The sequence below is a fragment of the Lutra lutra genome, chromosome 5, assembly GCF_902655055.1.
Source record: "Lutra lutra chromosome 5, mLutLut1.2, whole genome shotgun sequence".
NCBI lineage: Eukaryota > Metazoa > Chordata > Mammalia > Carnivora > Mustelidae > Lutra > Lutra lutra.
The window spans coordinates 42,156,345-42,178,035 of NC_062282.1; the positions used below are offsets into that span (position 1 = coordinate 42,156,345).

General features: G+C 52.8%; 1 protein-coding gene across 10 annotated transcripts in view; it reads left to right on the forward strand.

The window, feature by feature from the left end:
• ARHGEF37 (Rho guanine nucleotide exchange factor 37) overlaps window positions 1-21,365 on the forward strand; it is a 52,982-nt gene extending 31,617 nt beyond the window's left edge. For 8 of the 10 annotated variants that reach the window (XM_047730692.1, XM_047730690.1, XM_047730689.1 and 5 more), the window contains 9 exons: window positions 3,715-3,914; window positions 5,239-5,369; window positions 6,013-6,117; window positions 7,785-7,895; window positions 8,636-8,965; window positions 11,399-11,527; window positions 13,973-14,168; window positions 15,757-15,917; window positions 18,424-21,365. In XM_047730692.1, coding sequence (XP_047586648.1) covers window positions 3,715-3,914; window positions 5,239-5,369; window positions 6,013-6,117; window positions 7,785-7,895; window positions 8,636-8,965; window positions 11,399-11,527; window positions 13,973-14,168; window positions 15,757-15,917; window positions 18,424-18,633 — 1,573 coding nt within the window. In that variant the 3' untranslated portion in view covers window positions 18,634-21,365. The remainder of the gene's footprint in view (window positions 1-3,714; window positions 3,915-5,238; window positions 5,370-6,012; window positions 6,118-7,784; window positions 7,896-8,635; window positions 8,966-11,398; window positions 11,528-13,972; window positions 14,169-15,756; window positions 15,918-18,423) is intronic. The other 2 variants (XM_047730696.1, XM_047730698.1) reach the window with 2 other exon arrangements.
• The last annotated feature ends 326 nt before the right edge of the window (window positions 21,366-21,691 follow it).

Here is a 21,691-nt window from a genome sequence, read left to right on the forward strand (position 1 = left end):
GGGTCTTATTTATGAAAGGTAGCATCCTAAAAATTTCCAGTGCTTGGGGCGCCTGGGTGGCTGTCGTTAGGTGTCTGCCTTTGGCTCAGGTCCTGATCCCAGGATCCTGGGTTTGAGCCCCATATCAGGCTCCCTGCTCAGCAGGAAGCCTGCTGCTCCCTCTCCCACTCCCCCTGCTTGCATTCCCTCTCTCACTGTCCCTGTCAAATGGTCACAGTAGAAGGAGAGGGAGAACCAGGCTCCCTGCTCAGCTGGGAGCCTGGTTCTCCCTCTCCTTCTGCTGTTCTCCCTGCCTGTGCTTATGCTCTCTTGCTCTCTCTGTCAAATAAATAAGTAAAAAAAAAAAAAAAAAAAAAAGACTTCCAGTGCTGTGATCAGTGACTGGATGGAGTTGAATAATTCGTCATAAGAACACCTCCGTTCTTGAACTTGCAGCACATTTTCAGGCATTCATTCAGCCTGTGCATGTTCAGAGGGCCCTAGGAGACATGGCACCCTGCTCCACAGTGCAGGGCTGTCTGTCCTTGCAGACGGCCTGCTGCCCTGGACCCTCCTGCTAAGTGCCTGGAGCAGCCCAGTGCCTGCAAGTTTCCACCGTGCCCTCGATGAGAGCCCCTGTTCCATTGTTGCCCTGGGAAGGCCATTCATCCCGCCAGCATTGCTTTCCACCTCCTCTCTCTTGAGACAGTAGTCCTGGTTTTCTTGTGCGTATGATCATGGGACTGTTTCTGGAGCTTAGCCGACTAGAATTACCACACCAAGCAGTAAGGGGTTCTTTTTCATCCATCTAATCCAATTCTTTGTGATTCCAAAATGCATGCTGTTGCTACCTTTTTATTTGGGTGGGTGAGCAGGCAGGCTCTTCAATTTGTCCTGTCTCTTAATGTAGCTCCCACCTGAGGGCCAGGGGATCAAAGCTTGCCCCTGCACTGGGCAGGAAGCTCTGCAGCTGGGGTGGCGGGGTGGGGGGGTGGTAAAGCTGCCCTGCAGAGGCTGATCAGTCCAGCAGAGCGCCCACTGTCTCAGAATGACAGCCGAGGCAGTGTTTGGAGAGGGCAAATAATCTCTCTTTTCCTTTATTGACAATCTTCCATCATTTTATTTTAAAAAATTTTTAAGCACTTATTTGAGACATAAGCAGGACGAAGGGGCAGAGAGAGAGGAGGAAGCAGACTCCCCACCAAGCAGGGAGCCCGACACGGGGTTCCATCCCAGAACTCTGAGATCATGACCCGAGCTGAAGGCAGATGCTTAACTTTATGTGCCACCCAGGCGCCCGTCTTTTTTCATTTTAAATATAAAAGTAATGAATGCTTACTGAAAAAAAGGAATATTTAAACAAAACACGGGGAAATAAAGAATAAAAGTCCTTTGTCCTTCAGCCACGTTTCTCCATCCCTCCACCTGCTGGTTAACTTTTCCATCCAAACTTTCTTCTGTTCATTTATTATTTTTTTAAAGATTGTATTTATTTATTTATTTGACAGACAGAGATCACAAGTAGGCAGAGAGGCAGGCAAAGAGAGAGGGGGAAGCAGGCTCCCTGCCGAGCAGAGAGCCCAATGCAGGGCTCGATCCCAGGACCCTGAGATCATGACCCCAGCCAAAGGCAGAGGCTTAGTCCACGGAGCCACCCAGGCACCCCAGCAACTGACTCTTGATCTCAGCCCAGGTCTTGAACTCAGGGTCATGAGTTCTATCCCCATGTTGGGCCTACTTTAAAAAAAATTTTTTTTCCCTCCATATTATCTTAGAAAAGCTGTAATCATAAAAGGCTGCTATGATTCTGTCATGACCCCTTGCTAATTGTGGAGAAGAGCAGTGATCCTCTCTTTGAAGACCCCATGTACTCTTATTTGTGGACAGCTGTCCGCATGAGGCGGTTGCGCCCTTTCCCATGGAAAGTCAGCCCAGAGGACAGAGCTTTGCAAGTGTCTGGTGACTCTTCCATCTCCCCTGCCTGTGGTTGGCCAAATGCTAGGAAACCCATGGTGAGAGCAGATGGTCAGCGTAGGCACGTCTTGACAGGTATTCCTACCCCTGCCTCCCCCACAACCCCCCGCGGCTAATGAGGGAACACCCACCTGTTCTGCCTGTTCTTAGCCTCAGGACTAATACTTCCTGGACATTTGGTCTGGAAATATTTCCTTAGGAGGAAGAGTAAGAGGCCAGAGTACCATGGAGAGGGGCTGGAGAATGGCTTTGAGCAGCATCTGTGAGTCCTCTTGGAGGAGGCGTGCTAGACACTGAGGTTTGAAACCCTCATAGGCTTCTTGAAAGGCAGGTCTGAGGGCTCCTGGTTATGATCAAGGAAAACTGTGGGAGCCTCTTCCCAGATACCACTGACAGGTATTTTTTCCTGCAAATCCCGAAATCAGCAAGAAAGGGACTAGAAAGTCATCCATTCATCAAATAGTGCATCTGGAAGGGATCTTGACACTACTCATTCTTGTGTTTCGCACCTATAGAAAAATAGAATGTAATAAACATATACCACTACCTAAAACTAACCAGTGTTAACATTTTGCTGCCTTTTTTATGCTGAACTGTTTAAATACAAATAATAGAAATCATGACTGTTTACCATTAAATAAGTTTTTTTTTCCCCCTAAAAATTTTACTTATTTATTTGAGAGCGAGAGAGAGTGAAAAGAACAGATGGGAGGAGGGACAGAAGGAGAAGCAGACTCTCTGGAGAACAGGGAGCCTGACCCAGGACTCAGCCAGGACCCTGGCATCATGACCTGAGCCGAAGGCAGAGGCTTAACCAACTGAGCCACCCAAGCACCCCCTACCCTTAAATACTTTTTTTTTTAAAGATTTTATTTATTTATTTGACACACAGAGAGATCACAAGTAGGCAGAGAGGCAGGCAGAGAGAGAGGAGGAAGCAGGCTCCCTGCTGAGCAAGGAGCCAGATGTGGGGCTCGATCCCAGGACCCTGAGATCATGACCTGAGCTGAAGGCAGAGACTTAACCCACTGAGCCACCCAGGCACCCCTACCCTTAAATACTTTAAATGCATCTCTATAAACACAAAGTTCCTGTGATTTTTTTTTTTAACTTTCAACTGTTAAAGCCACAAAACCATTTTACTGCATGAAATGTCAAATGGGTGCCCTGCATAAAGAGTCGAGCTTGGGACATAGCCAGGTGGACATGTCACGCAGGCAGCTGACCGTGTGAGTCCAGAGCTCAGGACAGAAGTGGGAAAACAGGTCTGGGGTGGGGCTGTGTTTAAAGCCATCAGACTAAATGAAGTCAGTAAGAGAAGGAATGGAGGGGAGGGGAGGCCCGAGGGTGCTCTGGCATTGGAGGGAGGCCAGCAGAGGAGGCCAAGAGAATGTCCCACAGAGCAGGGAAAGCAGGATGAAGGGCATCTCTGGGGCCAAAAGAAGAAAGTGTTTCAAGAGCAGGGACAAGTCAGCTGTGTCTGCTGCTGACAGGCCAAGGACGTGGAGGACCGAGAACTGACCATTGCATTTAGTACAGATGGGAAACCAGGACCCAGAAACTGGAAGAGTGAGAACTAGCAGCACCTCTCTAGCATCTAGACTTCATGCATTATAGATGAGGAAACTGAGAACCACGTAAGGAGGGTGACTTGCCTGAGATCACACAGCGAGTTAAAAGGCAGAGCTGGACCTAGAGCCCAGGGCTCCTGTTCCCTGAAACAGTGGGTTTCCCCTACCTAATGCCAGCCTTCTCCCTCAGGCCACAAGCTGGGCCCTCAGGCCTCAGTTTCTTACTGGTGATCCCTCTTCAGAGGATTACAAAGTACCCACTACTGCTGCAGAAAATCCTGGAGAACACAGTCCCTGATGCCAGTGCTTATCCTGTGCTTCAGAGGGCTGTCTCTGCCCTCCAGGACGTGAACACCAACATCAATGAGTACAAGAGGCGCAAGGAAGTGGGTAAGGACTTGGGGGACTTAGGGGTTATATCAGTGAGAATGCTTCCAGCTACAAAAACACTAATTTCAAACCATCTTCATTAATAAGTGTAGTGGCTCATGTAACCGCAAGTCCAAAGGTAATGTGGACTTTAAGTAGGGTTTGATCAGGGTCCTGGCTCCATTTCCCTAAAATTCTCTCATCTCTGATCTTTACTGTGTGTTACTTCGTGTCCAGGCTGGCCTTCCTCATAGTAGTAAGTGGCTATTGCTGTTCCAAGACTCACATCTGATACCACACCCTGCAGGGATCTTTCACCCCTTAGTCATAAATTAGATTGGAGTGTCATTCTGATAGGACCCATTTGGGTCCTGTGCTTACCCTGAACCAGTCACCATGTTTAGGGGAATTCCATAAGCTGTTTGGCTTGGGCCTGGCTTATGTATCATTCTTGGAACCAATCACTGTGATCAGGAGTTTGAGATTATACGAACTGGCTTATCCCAGCTAGCACCCACCCCTTGAACCGAAGCAAGATCAGTCCCATGCAAACCACAATGCATATACTGTGGAGGAGAAATTAATATGGAGGAGACCAAGAGCTGTCTGTGTGTGCGCGTACACATACCTTGGGAAGGCCAGCTAGTGCATGGGAAACTCTGTCTCTTAGGTTGTTAAAACAAAAAGGTTTGGGAAATGAGGCAGTGTCCCAGGTAGAGAGCAAACTCCACTGTGCCATCTGGATGGTATGATAGTGATAATCCAGCTCCTGTGACACGTCTTCCATTCCTTATCTGGTTTGATCCTTACCATTGCTCTTGGAGGCTGGCCCCGGTAGCCCCATCTCACAGTCAGGTCAAATGAAAGCTCTAATCATTCCCTCTAGATGCCAGAGCTGGTGAGAGGCAGAGCCGGCTTTCAGACTCAGGCCCAGGGTGGAAAGCCCTGCACCGGGAATGGGGCTTCATGGTTCCCAGCCTGGCCCGGCTGACACGGGCCCAGGGACCTCAGGCAACTCACCTCTCCCTTGAGTCCTCCTTTAGAAAGTCCATTCAAACCCACTGTCTTCTGTGATCCTCCGAGCAAGCACAGGAGGTGGCCGGTCTCATTTACGAATGAGGAAGCAGGCCCAGGAAGGGGCGCCTTGCCCAAGTCAGGCTGCTCAGCCAGCCTCACACCTTGCAGCCAGCCCGGGGCTTGCCCTCTGCGCGCTGCTGTTGGAGCAGGTGTACCACTGGCGTTTGAGACGAGGGCCCAAGTGTGTGCCTAGCCAGGTGTGTCCAGGATTCCTGCTCTCCTGGGTCAGCTCTGGTCCCTGTGCCTTCTCTCTCCTCTGTTGCTGCAGCCTCCAAGTACGCCAGAGTGGAGCAGCTGACCCTCCGGGAGCGGCTAGCCCGCCTCAACACACACACCCTCTCCAAGAAGACCACTCGGCTGAGCCAGCTGCTGAAGCAGGAGGCTGGGCTTGTGCCCAGGGTGAGCCTGGGCGGAGGAAGGGTGGCATCCCCGCCCTTCCAGAGGGGAAGGACAGTGCTGTGGGTGGAGCAGGTGGCTTAGACTCCTGTCAGAGGTGGCGGCTGAGGGGCTGCAGGGACCCCTCACGTGATTCCGAAGAGCCGGCTGGGGCTCTCTCCAGGGCACCCTGTGCTGTCCTTTTCTGAGTATCACTTTCTGCAGATAGGAGTACTAACCTCTGGACACGGGCAAGGGACCCGCTTGGAATAGCTCCCAGGAGCAGCTCAGGTTGCTGGGGGCACTTACTCTAGACCAGGCATTATTTGATCAGCACAATGAAGTAGGTATTTTTATTACCCCATTTGTAGCTGAAGAAAACAGGCTTCAAGGAGGGTAACATTTGCTCCAGGTCACACAGCCAGGGACCCAGGACTCCTGCGTTTGAGTATCTTACTCCGTGATCTGAGTACCAAACCACTAAGCAGCACTCACTGCCTCTAACCATCCCACTCAGCTTTGGGGCTGAAGGACCTGGCTCTGGTGGGCAGGGCTGCAGAGAGGTGGGCCCCAGTGAGAGCTTGGGACACGGATGGGCCCCCGCCGTTACCCCGCCTCCTCCCTGCGTGGATATTCTCAGCGTTCACAGATCTCACTGTCCTCTCAGACGGAAGACAAGGAATTTGACGGTTTAGAAGAGAGGTTCCACTGGGTGTCACTGTGTGTGACTGAGATGAAGAACAATGTGGCCGTTTACCTGGATAATCTGGAGGTGAGGATCCTGCCGGTAACGATGGCTGGGCTGGGCTGGGTCCCCCAGGCAGGACGCCCGGGGTCCATCCGACAAGCTGGCAAAGGCACCAGCCGCAGGAACCCAAATGGAAGAGGTCACCGGGTCGCTGGCCGCAGGTCAGAGGAAGGGCCACAGGCGAGTGCTCCCCAACCCACAGCCTCCAAGCCCATTGAGCTCTCAGGGGTGAGGTTCCCACTGAGCAGGGTTAAAATTCACTGGGGTTCGAGTCCCACCCCACCAGTCTGGCACCTAGAGCAGGTGACACAGGTGCCTATGAAAGTGAGGCAGGTAATATTGTCGCATGAAATGTGCACATGTCCGAGTCTTAGTGTCTAATAGGCTGTTGACGAGACTTTTCAGTAGAGTTAAATGCATAATAATACTTAGAATTTGACCGTATTTGAACAAAGCCTAAAGGGGCAGCAGTTACTTGACTTGGAGAAGCCATGGCTGTTTGGAAATGTGGACCCGGCGGTAGCCAGTTCTGGTTTTAGGGGGAAAAAACTTTCAGATGATATCTCATGATGTGTCCACGTGAGCAGCAAATTTAATGAAAACTTAAGTGCTCTGTAGGCCCAAGAAAATGTATTTCTACAGGCTGAATTCATCCCACAGGAACACCAGTTTGCATGCCAACAGGCACATTATTTTCCTTGTTCCCAAACTCTCCTTCACTGTTGTCATCGACGCTGACTCATTCCATCCACTTCATCCCTTTGTGGTTTTGTCCTCAGTCATGGCCATTCGCACAAAGCGGCTTGGTCAGAGGATAACGGGCTCTTTGGATAATGGGATTTGGAGTGTCCTTACGGGAAGTGTGGGAAGCGAGGGAGGTCATAGTTGCAGGCCCCTCTGTGTGGGGCAGATCCCCCTGTTTCTTCCCACTCCATCCTGGGCCCCCTGGGCAGAAGGCAGCAGGAGCCCATCACAGTGCAGCGAGACAGGAGGGGACGGCTCCCAGAAAGGATGCAGAAGCAGGGTCACGTGCGAGACCCATCCGGCTTTGCAGGGTAGGACAGATATTTGGAAGCATTAAGCTGTGTTCCCCCAGAGGCGGGCTTACATGACATAGAGTCCCCCAGCAAGCGCGGGACCCCTCCTTTAATCCCCTGAGTGCAGGAAAAGCTGCTTTGGCTGGTGTGTCTTTAACCCTGGCAGAGTGTGTCTTGGGCCGGGAGCCTTCTGCCGGCGGGGCTGTCCAGACAGAACTTAAATGACCTTGTTTGCTTTTATAGCAGTTACTCTTACATGCCTGTTTGTGGCAGTTACTGCTGGTTTTCCCGTTATGGTAGTGTCGTAAGGTGATTTAAAAAAATACAAAACACTGATATGAAAAGGAATGGTTAGTTGATTTCAAGTATCCATCGAATATGTGGAATATGGGCACGGCAGTGAAATCAGAGGTGCCATGCAAACACACCCAGTCGGGCAGCGCTGGATTAGGGAGAAAGGGCTGGTTCTGTCGCAGGAAGATTTGCTAATCACCCGAGCTGTGCAAGGATGGAGTAGGCTGTGTGCTTCCCTGTCACAGTGGGTGTGCGGAGGGCTGTACCGCCTCTCCAGAGGTAGGGTGGGGGTAGGGGGTGCAGGCGTGGGATGGCCACAATGGGTCTTCATTGGCTGTTTCTTGTCTGCTCCGGGTCCAGGCTTTCCTCCGCTTCCGGCCCCAGGAGTGCGATCTGGACATCGCTGGCGGGCCCGTTCCGGAGTACTGTAGCCTCATGCGAGAGCTCCAGCTCCAGGCCTTCCCACGCTTCGTGAGTCCAGCTTCCCCTTTCCCCTTCCTTTGAGAAGCAGGTCGTAGAGCCTAGTGAGAATAGTATTTAGGGGCCTCCTGGCTGGCTCGGTCAGTAGAGCACGCAACTCTTGATCTCAGAGTTGTGAGTTCAAGCCCCACAATGGGTGTAGAGATGACTTAAAGCCAGGCCCTTTATATGATTGCTGCATCCGTAACCTTCCAGAGCAGTAAGCAGGGCAGAAATTATTATTATTAATGCATTTTGCTGATAAAAATAGCCTCAGCTAATGTTTGCTGTGCCTTACTATCCGCCAGGCAGATAAGCTGCTCAACGCTTTATAGTCTCCATTAATCCTCACAACACGGCTTACCGGGCAGATGCTGCTAAGAGCACCACTCTGCAGGGGAGAGCTGGAGGCTCAGGGAGGGTGACGTCCCAGCTTATTCACATGGTCAGTGTCAAGATGGAATCTGAGTCCCAAAGACTGTGATGTGGTCACCCCTCTCTACAAAATCTCCTAAGATCTGTACACAGATGTTAGGAAGGGCCAGGCCCTCTGCTAAGCTCATACATGCACTGTCCGCATTGTTCAGATGGGCACACCGAGGCACAGAAAGTTTAGATACCATGCAAGAGGTCACAGCGAGTTGGCGGGGGTGGGACTTCCACCTGGTCCTACCTCCCTCCAAAACCCCTTCTCCCCAGTTCCTGCCCTCTGCCGCTCCCTTTCCCAGCCCCGAGCTCCCCTCTCCCCGCAGAAGCAGCGGCTGGAAGGCCTGGTGTGGCAGCCATTGTGCAGCCTGGCCAAAGCCCTGGCCGGCCCTCAGAACCTGGTCAGGAAGCGTCTGGACAAACTCCTGGACTTCGAGAGGGTGGAAGAAAAGCTGTTGGAGGTGGGCAGCGTGACGTACGAGGAGCAGGAGGCCCGGCACACATACCAGGCCCTCAACTCCCTGCTCGTGGCCGAGCTCCCTCAGCTGAACCGGCTGGCCGTGCGCTGGCTGGGCCAGATCCTGTGCACCTTTGTGGGCCTCCAGAGGGACCTCGCAGAGCAGGTGCTGCAGAGGGCAGAGGGAGGCTTGGCCCAGGTAAGGCCTCCGGGACTGGGGCGCCTCTGCCGAGTAGCCAGGGCCTCATAGCCCTGCAGCCAGCAGTTCATGGGGGCTGGCATGGAGGGAGATTAGGCTGTCGGTGCTTAGCAGGCGGCCATGGGGACCTCCTGGACCTCTCTTATGTCATTTGCCCATTCCTGGAGTCCGATCATGTGAACGAGAATAGAACTGGGACTCCGGGCAATTCCTGGGCTCTGGGATTCAGAAGCAGAGGAGGCTCTGCTGGGAAAATAGCAGACCTTGGGGCCCGTCCTTGGAATATATTAGAAGTCGGTGACAGAGGCCCAGCCCTTCCCCGAGTTGGGAGTCAGTGTCTCTGGTTGGCGTTCCCGCTGCTGTGACTACTTCTAGTAGCTGCATCCTCGTGAGCACGTGGTGTGTCCCTTCCATGCGTTATCCCAGCGCATCCTCACACTGACCGTAGAGCGTAGGTACCATCATCATCCGCGTTCCAAAAGGAAGCAGAGGCACAGAGGGGTTAGACAGCATGCCCGAGGCCACACAGCCAATAGCAGGAGTTCACCCTGGCAGCTCAACTCCAAAGCCTGGGCTCTGAACACTGCTTGGCATCCTAGTAGAGAAGTTGTCCACTGAAAGATCTATTTATATAGATCACAAAGAAGTTTGGACAAACTTCTAAGGACAAACTTTGAATTCAGAGCTTTGAGGACCAGGACTGATGCAGGGAAGAAAACCGAGCTGCTTTCAGGTCTGTCTCTGTCAGCGTCAAAGCTGAGGGTCTGTGGGCCTGGCCCCCAGGATGGTCCAGCACTCCTCAGAGCACACACTGTCTCCTGGGCTTCATGGTCCGTGGCTCAGCCGCCCCCTTGCACTGTGTTGCATGAAACTTCCTCTGAAACGCGCATGCCCCCCGGCTCCTTGTCCCAGTCCACCCTGTGGTCCCACTTCCTGCACACCGCTTCTGAGTGTGACCACGTCCCTTTGCACAGACCCCTTGCTTGGCCTGAAATGCCCCCAGCCCAGGGCCCCCTAAGCCTTTCACAGTGCCTGGTGCATGGTGGGAACTCCCCAAATATGTGACAGATGAATGAACCTTTCCATGAGGCTCTCAAAGCCACCTCTTGCAGCTGGGAGAGCCCATCTCCCCATCGCACATACTCCAACAGCCCTTAGGATGGGCTGTGCTAAGCTCTTCGCAGAGCCTGCCTTCATCTGGGGCACTGGAAGAAGCTGTTTCTCCTCATTGAGGAGGGCTGGGACGATAGGCTTTTATTCTTTTGGGCCTTCAAAGCATTTAGTACAGAGTTCTGTCTTAGACATGCTTTTTGAATTTAATTAAGCCTGAACCATCTGCCAAAAGAACCCTTTCTCTTTCCCGAAGCCAGAGGGTCAGTGTGATTAGATGAGCGTCATTCTCTTTCCACCCTCCAGTTCTGTCCGCAGGGCTGCCAGGCCTCTTGTGTTTAGACTGGGATGTGCGGGCCTGGGGAGTGTTGCTGGATGCCAGCAGCAGGAAGATCAACTTTATAAAAGCAGAAAGTGGGCCTTTCCTGGTTGGGCCTGTCCTTTTGAATGTTCGGACCTCTCAGTGACTGGTGCCAGCTTCCTTGTCTGTGTCCCATGGCCCATTGCCCTGGACCAGTCCCGTGGAGCCTGGGAAAGGCCTGCACGGTAGAACCTCAATCTGTCTGCATCCTTGGGGGCAGGGAAAAGGCTCTAAGTCAGACCCAAGAGCAGTAAGATTGGTGACAAGCAGAGAGGGCAGGTCTCCATTAGCTGTGGATCTTACTCGTTCCTTGGTTGTTGGTAAGAAAGCAGGAGATGGCTTGCTAGGCCAGGGTCTCAGGATGGGGCATTACTCAGAACTCCTTAGGTTCCAAACCAGCTGAGGCATAAAGAAGGACATCCTGATTTGCATAACTGGGAGGCCCAGGAGGTGATCAAACCCAGGGCAGGTGCATTCAGCACAAACATTGTCAGGGATCCGACTTTCTCTCCATCTTCTAGCTCTGCTTCCCTGTCTGGGCTGGCTTCATTATCAGGCCAACCTTTTTCTGCATGGTGGGAGAGACAGCTTCTACATCTCAGCATCTAAAAGAGAAGTTTTCTTCTCGTTCTCAGCCTTCATATTCTAAATGTGATGGGAGGATTCTGCTGGCCTTGCTTGGGTTCGTTGTCTAGTCCGTGGGCTGCTCACAGCAGTTGGGAGAAGGGAGGCCATGCCTTCCAGCCCTGTGGCCACAGCTCCATGGTGGGCAGTATTCCTAGACTCCAACAGAAGGACGCTTTCTTGAAGGACACTGAGCAGGGCAGTCAGCAGACACACATGACAGCTGATGAAGACATTAAAATCCCTCTTCACACACCTGGGGCTGGAATGTAGACTACCAGAATCTTTCTGTCCCCTTCCTCCCAGAGAATGCTCTGATGACAGTGTCTATCCCACAGCTGCCCCACTACCACCTCTCCGAGCCAGCCTTCCAGAAGCTGTTGGAGGACACCCTGGGCCAGAATGGTCACCAGCTTCGCTCCTTTCAAGAGAACTTTGAGAAAGTGCTGCCACCTCCCACCGTACAAGTAAGTGTCCCTCCTTGCCCCACAGACTGTCCAGTCCTTTACCTGCCAGTGGGGGAAGGCCCAATCCTGTTTCCTTTTCTTACCCCAGGTTTCCCTGTACCCTTTCCCTCTCTTCTTTCTGTGAGCCAGAGGAGGTGATAGGATTCACACCACCTACACGCATGCTCCTCGTGGCCAATAAACATCAGAGAAGAACAGTAGAATATTAAGTGCAATTAGACATAATAACAGACAAGTGACATCAGCATCCCCAAACCTGGAATTTCACATTTTTTTAAAAAGCTTACTCTGTTTCCTTACTATCCCACTGAACCGGCTTCGGATACCAGCATTCAGGGTGAATAAAAAGTGGGAATAATAAATCATTTACATTTTCATTTTGCTATGGCATTTTCAATTGCAAAACATAGCATTTCAGCTGCATTATGGTTTACAGACTTTGGCTGGCCAGATGCTTTTCTGGGTAAAGTATTTTTCTCTAAAATAGAAGGAAAGGGTATGTTTCCGGTGCACTTGAAGGATGTACGCAGGTAGCATATGTTGGAAGTGGAGCTGAAGTAGCTGAAGGGAGAAGGGGGCCCTGCAGGGGACAGACCTGGACGAGAGGCTCCTGAAGCTGTGTGTCCAGTCCCATGTGAAATGTGAAGTCAAGGGTGGGGAGATAGGGCCAGGATTCCCCGGAAGGGAGGAAGGGGCCCCAGAGACCCAGAGAGACAAGTAAAGGAGACCATCCCACAAGGTGGCCTGTAGAGGTGGCCTGTGCACCTGACTGGAATGCAGAGAAGGCCAAAGGCCATCAGGGATGCAAGCCCTCTCCTAGGAGAGCGGACTCTTCCTTGGGCCACAGCCGTGCTTCCCTCTCCCCCCACACCAAGGCTGTCTCAGCCAGATGTCCCACGGGGGTTGGGGTGGCGTGGGCCCTACAGTGTGGGGGGAGGACAGGTACAGAAAGTAAAGAGCAGAGCAGCCACTCAGATGAGTCATGGGAAACTCCTCTCTCTCTCTACTTGAGATAATATTTTTCTTATTGGAAAAGCGTTTCATGCTAATTGTAGAAAAAAAGAGAAAACACAGAAAAACAAGAGAAAGGAATGGAAACATCATGATCCCTATATATGTTGCAAACGGGCAGGAAGAGAGGAGATGCCCCCTCTTTTCCACCCAGACCCCCACGCCCCTCCTATGCATTCCTGACTTCTTTGGCTCAGGGTTCAGAACCCACAGAAGTGAGGTGTTCTCCCAGGACAGAAGCAGTCCTCCTGATATTCTTCCACGTGTCCCCTTGGTCCCTCCAGGGAATGTGGCTCTTCTCTGCCCGGGGCCTCTCGGACTTGAGAAAGAAGGCAAACGTTTCTACACCGCTAGCTTTTATACTCAGGGTAACACCTCCATTCTGGGAAAAAAAAGCTCCCCTGTCTCCATATCCACCTAAGGGCCTGTTTAGAAACATCAAGTTCTGCTAGTTCTTGAACCTGACTAGTGAACCCACTGGAGTAGGGGTAATGGCAGAATGGCAGAGTCTGTGCCCAGACGTCCCTGAAGGGCACCTCTGTCTGCTTTCCCTACACCAAGCACTTCCTCCCCCCAGAAATTACCACATAGAATATGATCGCTGTATATATACACACACATATATAGTCAGAGAATCTATTGTAAGTCTGTATTAAATGTTTTTAGTTTCTTCTTTGTTTTGCAAAAAGGGGACCGTCACCCCTGAGTCTTTTCTTGGTGATACTTTTGCTGGAAGAAATGAACAAGAAAACAAAGGCAGTGCCAGGAGATTTTTGGATGCATGGAAAGCACCCCTGAGTCATTCTTCCCAGCTAGCTGGCCGTTTCCATCAGGGCAGAACTGTCTTCTGCATTTCTGTTACCTCATTCAGAAGGCTTACTATGCCTTGTAAACAGTAGATGCTTGATAAATACTTGTGGAATAGAAGATAGCACTCCTTTCTGTCACATGTGAGGGAGGGTCTGTGCGTGTCACCCCATGCTGGCTGTCGGAGCAGCCCCACGAGTCAGGCCTGGTGCCCATGTGAAGGTCATGGTCTTACTCATTCAGGCTGGAAGACCTGTGCCAGGCTTTTTCCTGTGGGGTTATTCAGCTTGATGCTGTGGCCAGAGTTTAGGGCCCCATCCTAGAGTTCTGTAACTGAGAACTTCTGGAAGCTGAATTAGAATTTTAGAAAATTCCAGAAGTTTAGACCTAGGAGGGATTTTTTTAGAGGTTAAATTGAGGGGGATTTTTTGAGATCCCTTCGGAGCCTAAGAGTATGTGTCCTTCCTCTAATCCAGCCTTCCTCTAATCTGTTAGTGAGGTGACTGTTGCCCAGTGGCAGCAGAGGAAGCATCGGCGCAGGGCTCCTGGCTGTCAGCACGTGGGCAGCCAGCTTTGACACATCGACTGAGGCACCTGTGTCTCTCTTTGTCCCTCCCCCACCCCCAGCCACTCCTTCCAGGGGCTGAACGCCAGGTGCAGGCTCTCCTGAGCAGGTACGGCCCAGAAAAGCTGTACCAGGTGACAAGCAACGTCAGCGGGGCTGGGACTCTGGACCTGACGCTGCTGCGGGGCCAGGTTGTGGCTCTCCTTCAAAACAAGGACACCAAAGGCAACAGCAGCCGCTGGCTGGTAGACACCGGGGGTACGTGGGGCTTTGGGGGCTCTTACCCTCCCTCTGGGAAGCCCCCCAACAGGAACCAGTGGGGAGATCCGGGCTGTGGGCAGGGGTCTGGCTATGCAGATTTGCAATGGGAATTGACCCAGGTGAAAACTCAGGGCTTGGGGCTCAGCCAGTTCAGCATGGCCCGTGCCATGCCACAGAGAGGAAGTGAGTCTTACATTGCTACATCTATTATCAGGCACATGTTATGTGCCTTGCGGACCTCACAGACTTTTGGGGTAGACAGACAGAGATGTGCAGAGAGAGCTCCAGCATCTCCTTCAAAGATGAAGATACGCAGAGAAGGCTCGCTTGGATCCCAGCTACAGGGAGGACATCTGGCATCTAGAACAAGAGACGTGTGGTCCTGCCTGTCCCCCATGCACTGGGCCCAGCCTTGGATGTGCTGCTCAGGTCTGGGTGCCCCAGTGTAACTGGGCAGGAGGCAGGTGGCACCTTGAAACCAAGAGGAGATGGCCCAGCAGTGTCTTTCAGAAAGGGGCCTGTGACCCACAGATGAGGGTCACACAGGCTCACTGGGAAGGGATCCACAGACAGTTTTTCCCCTTCAGACAGTGTATTGTAATTGTCACTGAAATATTTTTCTGCGTATGAGAAAAACGATAGCCAGTTCATAAATCCGTAATTTTATTCATATTATTGGTAGAACAAGTCTAAGTTTTTAAAAGTGAGTCTATCAAAAAATTAAGTGTGTGACTCTTGATCTCAGCTCAGGTCTTGATCTCAGGGTCGTGAGTTCAAGCCCATGTTAGGTTTCACACTGGGCACAGAGCCTTCTTTAAAAAAAAAATTAAGAAAATGGTACAAATCCAGCAGAAACTGTGAAAGGGCAGTCTCATGACTCAAGTTGACAAACAGCTGAATTGGATTCAAGCCGGCCACTGGGGTCAAGGGGACTGAGTTTGGATCCCAAGTCAGCCACTTTACTAACCGTGATCTCAGAGAAGTTAGCGGAGCCTCTCCGAGCTCCGCTGGCCCAGCCGTCAGATGGAGACAACAGTACTGACCCGGAGGCTTGGCGTGAAGACTGGACAGTCAAATGCCAGTCCCGCCACCCAGGAAGCTCTCAGGCGGTGCTGGCCGTGCACAGTGATAAGGAGCAGAACAGCGCTGGAGCAGGAACTGGGGGCACTCAGCGAAGAGAAAGGCAGTTTCTGCCTCCTGCAGAAGGCTGTGTCGAGTGAGAAAGCAGCCCCACTCTAGGTCTCCGCTTGAGGGGACGGGGACCAGTGGGCCCAGCGCCAGGAAAGCAGTATTCATCCCAGCCCGAGGGAGAACGTCTTACCCCTGTCAAAGCTGTTCAAAGCAGAGTGGGTTGCCTTGGTAGGGAATGAGCTCCCTGTCACTGGGGATGTGCAAGTAGAAGCTGGAAACAGTGAGTGTGGGTGGGTTTGTGAGGTTCCTAGATGACCTTTTCAGGTCCTCTTTCATGTTGGGAAATTGTGCTGGAGGCATTCACATCCATAAATGGTGCTGACTTCCTCTACCACTAAAAGGGATGGGAAGGGCGGTCTGCAGCCAGATAACATTGTGCGTGCGTGTCCTGTAGGACACCGAGGGTATGCGCCAGCTGGGAAACTGGAGCTGTACCATGTCATCTCCGGTCAGGAGGAAATCAAAGGGCAGGAGGGGCCTCACCAGGACTCCCATCATCACCTGGCACCAGAGCCCATCCCAGCCCCTGTCCCCTCTCTCCCAACGGTGACCCAGGTGAGTCTGGGAGAGGGGTGGGGTTTGCCCTTCCATAGCCACCTGGAGTGGGGTTTTGATCTTCCTCCTGTTGGAAGAGGCTACCGTCCCTTGAGGCTGGGGACTTGGTCAGTGGCCACAGTCCTGGTCAGGACTGGACCTGGAAAAGGAGGATTTCATCCCTGCCACATAAACAACCCCTTGCTCCCTATTAAGGGGATGAGTGGAATTCATTCATTTATTCATTCATTCATTCACTGTTTGCCAGGCATTGTGCTAGATGAGAGATGTAATCATGAGCAAAAGTAAATCTTGGTCCTTGCCTTCCTCAGATTTTTAACCTGAGGGTGAGGAAAACAGCAATTAATAAAATAATCATGGGAATCATTGTAAAGTTAGAGCAGTGATAAGTGCCGGAGCCCTAGGTCTCGTGGGAAAGGTGCAGGAAAGGCTTTTCTAAGAAGAATGATGCTTTTCCTCCGATTTGAAGGGTGAGCAGGGATTAACTGGATAAAGGGAGTGTGCTGGGGTGTGGATGGGAAGAGCTCCCCAGAAAGTGTGCATGGTGAAGGCAGAGGCCCAGCGTGTTTGTGTGTGTGCACATGTGCACATGTGCATGTCTGTGTGTGGACAAAGGAGGGGCACGTGGCAGGGAGGAGAAGGTAGGGGTGTGGAGCTGCTAGAGAGGTTGGCAGGGCCAAGCCAGGGGGGTCGTGTGGCCTTGGCGAGGGTGTCCACCTTGGCTTCAGAACAGTGGGGAGCCCAGATGCATGTTCGCAGCGGCATTAGTCGTAACTGTCAGGAAGTAGAAACAAGCCAAGTGTCCATCAGCAGACGAGTGGGGCTAAGTGAGATGCAGCGTAGCCACACAACGGAGTATTACTCAGCCGTGAAAAAGAAGGAAGGGCCAGTACGTGCCGTCACATGCTGCTCTGTGCAGAAGGCCTCGTGCTGTATGACTTTATATGAAACGTCCAAACCAGGCAAGTGGCTGGAGACGGGAAGTACATCAGTGGTTGGCAGGGACCAGGGTGGGGGGGAGTTGGGAAGGGACTGCTATCTGCAATGGGGGTTCTTTTTGAGGGGATGAAAATGTTCTGGAATTAGAAATGCTCATTGCACGAACTTTGAGCCTATTAAAAACTACTGAATTGTACACTGTAAAAAGATGACTGCTACAGTATTTGAATTCAACCTCAAAACCAAAAAAATGATGGGAAGCCATTAAAGGGTTTGGCTTTGCTGGGATGGAGTCGTCGAGGGAGGAGAAGCTCTGTGGGGTCGCTGTGAGGGCCGGAGGAGCTAGGAAGGCCAGGCCAGGCATAGGTGAGCCTCAGTTGACGGCAGCCACACTCCCCGGTAGAAGAGAGCTTCACCTGTGACAGGTGGGCAGTAGAAAGGGCAGGAGCAGTGACACGGAGCAGTGGTAGGAAACCAGAGACTGGCGGTGAACAGTCCAGGAGGCCTCAGGCCAGAGAGGAGCCTCAGGTGGGCTGTCAGGGGGCAGCGGAGAAGCCTGTATGATGTGAGGTGTACAGCGTGGGGCACATCCCCAGGAAGGCTCCGAGGGCCAATGCCTCCTGCTGGGCCTTCCCCCCCATCAGCCAAGAACCCACAAGGAGCTCCCCAGAGGGCCTGGCCAGGCCCCAGCTCTTCTCAGTGTGGGCAGCATCTCTAGGTCTGGGTGAGCCCAGCCGTCCATCTTCCCAGACACATCAGCCGCTTCCTCTGTTCATGGGTCCACACTTGTGGAATGGTCCCTGTCCTCCCCCGCTTCTGACTGTTCTGGAGGGTTGGCCGCAGTAACAGCAGGAATGGTAAACAGAGTCAGAGCAGGCCACATGTACTGAGCCCTGAGCGTGTACTGGGCACAGACGCACATCATTCATTGAACTCCCACAATTACCTGGAGTGGGGGATGCTATTACTTCCATTTCGCAGATGATGAAACTGAGGCCAGGGAGGTGAAATATTAGCCTAATAACTACACTCTCCTCCAGTCCCCCCCCCGCCCAGTTCAATGCCTTTCCTTAAAAATTAACCGAGTCCCCTGATCCCCAGTCTCTACTCTAAGTTGGGAAGCGGGCCTGGGTAGGTGACACCCTCAGATCCGGGGAGGGTTTTGGGGGAGAGGCTGCCACGTGCTCTGCTCAGTGGGGTGACAGCAGTGGACCGAGGGCACCTGTACTGACAGTCCTGGCTTCGTTGCTGTGTGATTTTGAATGAGCTCTTTGACTTCTCTGAGTGTCCATTTCCTTATCTGAAAAATGGAGCAGATAGAATTATAGAACTGTGAGAGTCAAGCCCAGGGAACGCGCTGGAACAGAGCCTGGCACACAGTGGGTATTGCTGGTGGAAGTGGCAGCAGTAGCCTTCCTCTTTAGCATAGAGGATGTCCTTGGGAGATGGTGACTGCCCCGTGGGCACTGAGTCGGGTGGGAGGGAGCAAGACGAGAATGGCATCTCTGGGTTGGGTGTGTCTGTCCCCCTGCCGCACTGTTTCTGTGTCACTCCCCATGTGTTTCAGGTGGTGGCGGTGTACCCTTTTGTGGCCAGAAGCAGCCATGAAGTGAGTCTGCAGGCGGGCCAGCTGGTGACTGTCCTAGAGGCCCAGGACAAGAAGGGGAACCCGGAATGGAGCCTCGTGGAAGTGAACGAGCAGAAGGGATATGTGCCTTCCAGCTTCCTGGCCAAGGCCCCAAGCCCAGCTCCATGGGGCTGGAGTCTGCCCTCCTAGGGTGCCCGCTGTGGTGCCCGAGCTGCCAAGGGACAGGGAGGCTTGGATGCTAGGCCCTGTGAGAGGAAGGAATCCAAGAGAAGGCGGGGGTGAGAGGGGAGATCAGGCCTAGGTGGGGTGAAGGGCAGCCAGTAGAAGTGGGTGGGCCTTGTAGGCATACCTGGCGTGGGTGAGCAGGAAAGGCTCCAGCCAGAGCCGCTCATCAGGTCTGCAGAAAACGGGGTTCCCGTCTGAAGTCACAACAGCCCGGATGGCAGGTCAAGTTGATGAGGACTTGCTGTCGTTGATGGCCTGTCTTACCTGCGCTCCCATCCAGCCCTGCCCACCGAGTGGGTCACGCAGGTGAATATTACCTGTGTGCGCGGGGTTGCAGGGTGCCGGCCTGACAGTTCACTCCCTGCATGGCATCAGGAGACACCGCAGCCAGCAAATGCCGGCAGCGGAGTTGTCTTGGGCGGTGAACCTCCCCTCCAGCCCTCTCTAGCTGGGGAGCAAGGCTCGTGAGGGCAGTGGAAAGGTTCTCCTTGGCGGAGCCTGGGAGCGGGTGTGGCTGGGAGCGGGTGTGGCTGGGTCACCGTTCTGGAATGTGTTTATGCAAATTCAGAGGCTGTTCCTGGGAACTGAAGATTTTGAGGGTGAGGAGTGAGGGTGCGGGCACATGAGGCTGTGTAGCTACTGGGCTTGTGTTCTCTGCACTAGAGAACAAAGGGCATGCAAATTGCTTAGGCAACTCTGTGCAGCAGGTGATGGAAAGCCTGGTGGGTGGGGGAGCTTGGGGAATGGCTTCCTTTCCTGTTTCTGGAAGTCGGGAGCCAGGGGGAGCACCCGGTGGTTTCAGGGCCTGGAGGTAGCAGTTGCATGTGGGTGTCAGTTGGAGGAAGGGCCTTAGACATAGGACACAACCTCAGTTTTCTCATCCACAAAGATCTAACTCACAGGGTTGTGGCGAGAATGGCCTGAGGCTAAGGACAAGGAGCGCCTTGTAAATTGTGAAGTGTGATAAAAATGTCAATTCTCATGGTAGCACGATGCAACCCAGCAATAGTCTTAGGATGGCCCCAGCACCCTCAGGCCCAGCTGCAGAGTACGAGCCTCTGCTGGCCCTGCCCAGCCGTGGCAGACACTGGGAATCAGCATGGAGCCCTCTCCCCTCAGCCCAGGAGCTACCTCAGAGCCCCTCTCCACACCGCTTTCTAGGTAGCCAGTCTCTTGAACTTGGTGAGGTCAAACCCATCGCCATCCCTTTCTAGGACCTGGAAATGGGAAAAACAGTACCTGTTCAAGGCAAACCAACCCACTGGGGCTGTTCTGGGAGCAGCCACCGTTGAATTACCCTCTCTGGGTTGTCACTTTGGCTAAGATACATCTCAGGATTCACGGAAGAGGCCAGGGGGTCTGGCCTGACCTGTAATACAAATTATACATTTGGGGGCCGACCCAATCTAGAGGCTGGGGGAAAATCCAGTGGTAGCTTAGACTTACCTCCAAGAACCTCTCCATGGTATTGTAACTGTAGTGCCTAAAACAGTTAGCTCTGGCTTTGGGAGGGCTTTTAAGAAATATATACATGCCCGCGTGAGATCTGCACCTCACTCCTCAGTTCAGGAAGGTGGGAAGATGGATTGTGCAAGAGAAACTCAGTCCCCACTGACCCCGTGCTGGCACCAGATTCACTCTGTAAGATGCTCTTGACTCATTTTCCTTTCTCTTTCCCACTAAGATTTCTAATACAAGTAGAAGGCATAGGGGAGCATTTACAAGACAGGAAATCCACGTGTGGGTCCCTCAGTGCTTACTGAGACTCTCCTGTGGGCTACAACCCCAGCTCAGGCTTCTCAACCTGTCTGCTTGCTGTGGGGCCGGTGACCGATGCCAGGATCTCGCCCCCCCACTGTCCCGCCCGCAGAGATTGTAATGGAGTTGGTCTAGGCTGGGGCCAGGCCCTCAGGAACTCAGAAAGCTCCCCAGGTGCTTCCGGCGTGTACCCGGGACTAGGGACCTCGGCCCGAGACACGCAGTAGTGGACAAGACAGGTCTGCAGTCCGAAGCGGTCGCCAGCTGTGAGCTGGGATGTGCCCCCTCTGAGTTCTGTCCTTGCTCAGATGTTTTGAACAGGCAGCTTTAGAGATGTTTTGAAAGAGGACAGCCTGTTCTGTCAGGTCCCAGAATGTATATTTATTAAGCGCCATTAAGAGGGACCTGAACAAAACTGGATGTTCTTGAAGGCAGAAGGCAGAAACACATGTGGAACCACATCTGTCTCGTGAGGGGAGAACGAAAATGTCTTTGGGGGCACACGGGTTGTGGTTTCTTGTAGACCAGGGGCGGAGATCCAGAGTCAGTGACAGCTGAGAAAATGCATGTTGAGAGGCAGAGAATGGCCTGGATTTTCTGCAGAGGCCTCTGTGTAATGTGCCTTGCCCCCGCCCCCCGGAAGCCTGGAACCCTACGCTGCGTCTTCCGTCCTACGTATCGCCCTGTGGGGCCGCCTCTCCCTGAACTTGCCAGGGTGTTTGCCCGGGAACCAGACAAGGCTGATGCCAAGGGCGGCCCTCGCTCCCTGCCGCGGAGTGCAACCTCTTGAACCTTTTCTGCCCAAACCCAGGTCTGAACGTGAGGGCAAGGTTACAATATAGAGGAAAGATGAATGGAGTCCTGCTCACTGTGGGGAGCTCTAGCTTGGTGAAGCAGTGACGGGAACTGCTAAGAATAAAGGACTTCAAAGAGGAAAACGTCTCTGGAGTTTGCGGGACTCTAACCGTTGGAGAGTCAGATGCCCCAATGGGACAGGTGTTCATAAAAACAGGACCTCGTTCGTTCATGTGTTCATTTTCCTCTTTTTTTTAAGAGATTTTATTTACTTGAGAGCAAGCGTGCACACACAGAAGTGGAGGAGTGGCTAGGAGAGGTAGAGGGAGCAGCAGACTCTCCACGAGGCAGGGAGCACAACCCGGGCCTCAATCCCAGGCCCCGGAGATCATGACCCGAGCCGAAGGCAGACACTTAACTGACTGATCCCAAGTGCCCCTCATGTGTTCATTTGATAAGGGTCTACCAC